Source organism: Octopus bimaculoides, chromosome 10 (assembly GCF_001194135.2).
Source record: "Octopus bimaculoides isolate UCB-OBI-ISO-001 chromosome 10, ASM119413v2, whole genome shotgun sequence".
NCBI classification, from domain to species: domain Eukaryota; kingdom Metazoa; phylum Mollusca; class Cephalopoda; order Octopoda; family Octopodidae; genus Octopus; species Octopus bimaculoides.
The window spans coordinates 88,315,412-88,316,978 of NC_068990.1; the positions used below are offsets into that span (position 1 = coordinate 88,315,412).

At 35.0% G+C, this 1,567-nt stretch overlaps 1 protein-coding gene across 1 annotated transcript in view; it reads left to right on the forward strand.

Moving 5' to 3' along the window:
- The window catches only part of LOC128248838 (uncharacterized), a 25,592-nt gene that overhangs the window by 23,235 nt on the left and 790 nt on the right, over positions 1-1,567 (forward strand). The window contains exon 11 of the mRNA XM_052970987.1: positions 1,456-1,538. Within this exon, the coding sequence (XP_052826947.1) occupies positions 1,456-1,538 (83 nt within the window). The remainder of the gene's footprint in view (positions 1-1,455; positions 1,539-1,567) is intronic.

The following is a 1,567-nucleotide window of genomic DNA, read 5'->3' on the forward strand; positions in this document are numbered from 1 at the left end:
TATATATATAAATGGAGTTGCATGAAACGATCGTACTGCATTACCTCTGGATATCCTTGTTGCTTATTTTGATTTTAACCACCTTACTTTGAAATTGTATGGATGATACCGTACTCAATTCTTATGCCTCAACCTAAGTACCATATTCATCTGAATCTCTCTCTCTCTCTCTCTCTCTATATATATATATATATATATATATACACACACAGTGGTGGGCATTGTTAATCGTAAATAGAAGTTAACATTAATCCATTAATGTTAACTTTTATTGAAAAAAGGCATATCTACAGTTTGATACATCACTGAGTTTGTTGCCTCATAACTTCCAGAAAAATAGATACTTTTTAATGAAACTTTCACCAAATAATCACTTATAACCTGTAAATTAAATGCATGTAAAGATTTGTTGCAAACAAATTTTTTGAGGAGCTTCAGAAAATTCACAGGATCCGACATTTCTACCCTCATAACTTTCTGGAAAATAGGCATGTTTTAATGAAATTTTATACAAATACCTTTTAAATAGTGTAGATTACAATAGCAAAGAAATATGTAAGTAAAATTTTTGGAAGGGGGCAGAGAGGTGATTTCTGCAAAATGGAGTTTTGGATCAGATGGCCCACATAAGTTGGAACTTCTCTGTTTTGATGGGGATTCATTCCAATTTTTTCACGAAAAAAAAGGAAGAAAAAGATTTTGAAAATTTATATTTTTTCACTCCCATCAATTGAGTTCGAAATGATTTTGGTCTCTTTTACTCTTTTACTTGTTTCAGTCATTTTAACTGCAGCCATGCTAGAGCATCGCCTTTAGTTGAGCAAATTGACCCCAGGACTTATTCTTTGTAAGCCTAGTACTTATTCTATCGGTCTCTTTTGCCGAACCGCTAAGTTATGGGGACATAAACACACCAGTATTGGTTGTCAAGCGATGTTGGGAGGACAAACACAGACACACAAACACACACACACACACATATATATACATATACATATATACGACGGACTTCTTTCAGTTTCCATCTACCAAATCCACTCACAAGGCTTTGGTTGGCCTGAGGCTATTGTAGAAGACACTTGCCCAAAGTGCCACGCAGTGGGACTGAACCCGGAACCATGTGGTTCGTAACCAAGCTACTTACCACACAGCCACTCCTGCGCCTTTTTTTTAATACATACATATACACATACACAGAAGCAAAAATACCCAGTTGTTAATGTTGAAGTTCCAATGAAGGAGTTTTGGATCTAGGTTAGAAACTGGCTCTTTGTCTATTGGCAAGAAATCTTGAAATAAAACTTAACAATGACATACATAAATACGTATATATGCCTATTTCTGTCTTGTGTTTCAGTCAATATCTTTTATTCTAAATTTGTCATTATCTCCCCATCCTTATCCTCCTCCTAACCTATAATCACCATTGATACCATTTTCTTTTGTCATTTCCAGTTTTTGCAAAAGTTGATTGTGGACCACCAAAAGACATTGCTGGTGCTTCAAAGTCCTATAAAAGCACTACCTATAAATCTAAAGTAACCTACACTTGTACAGAAGGAGAAAC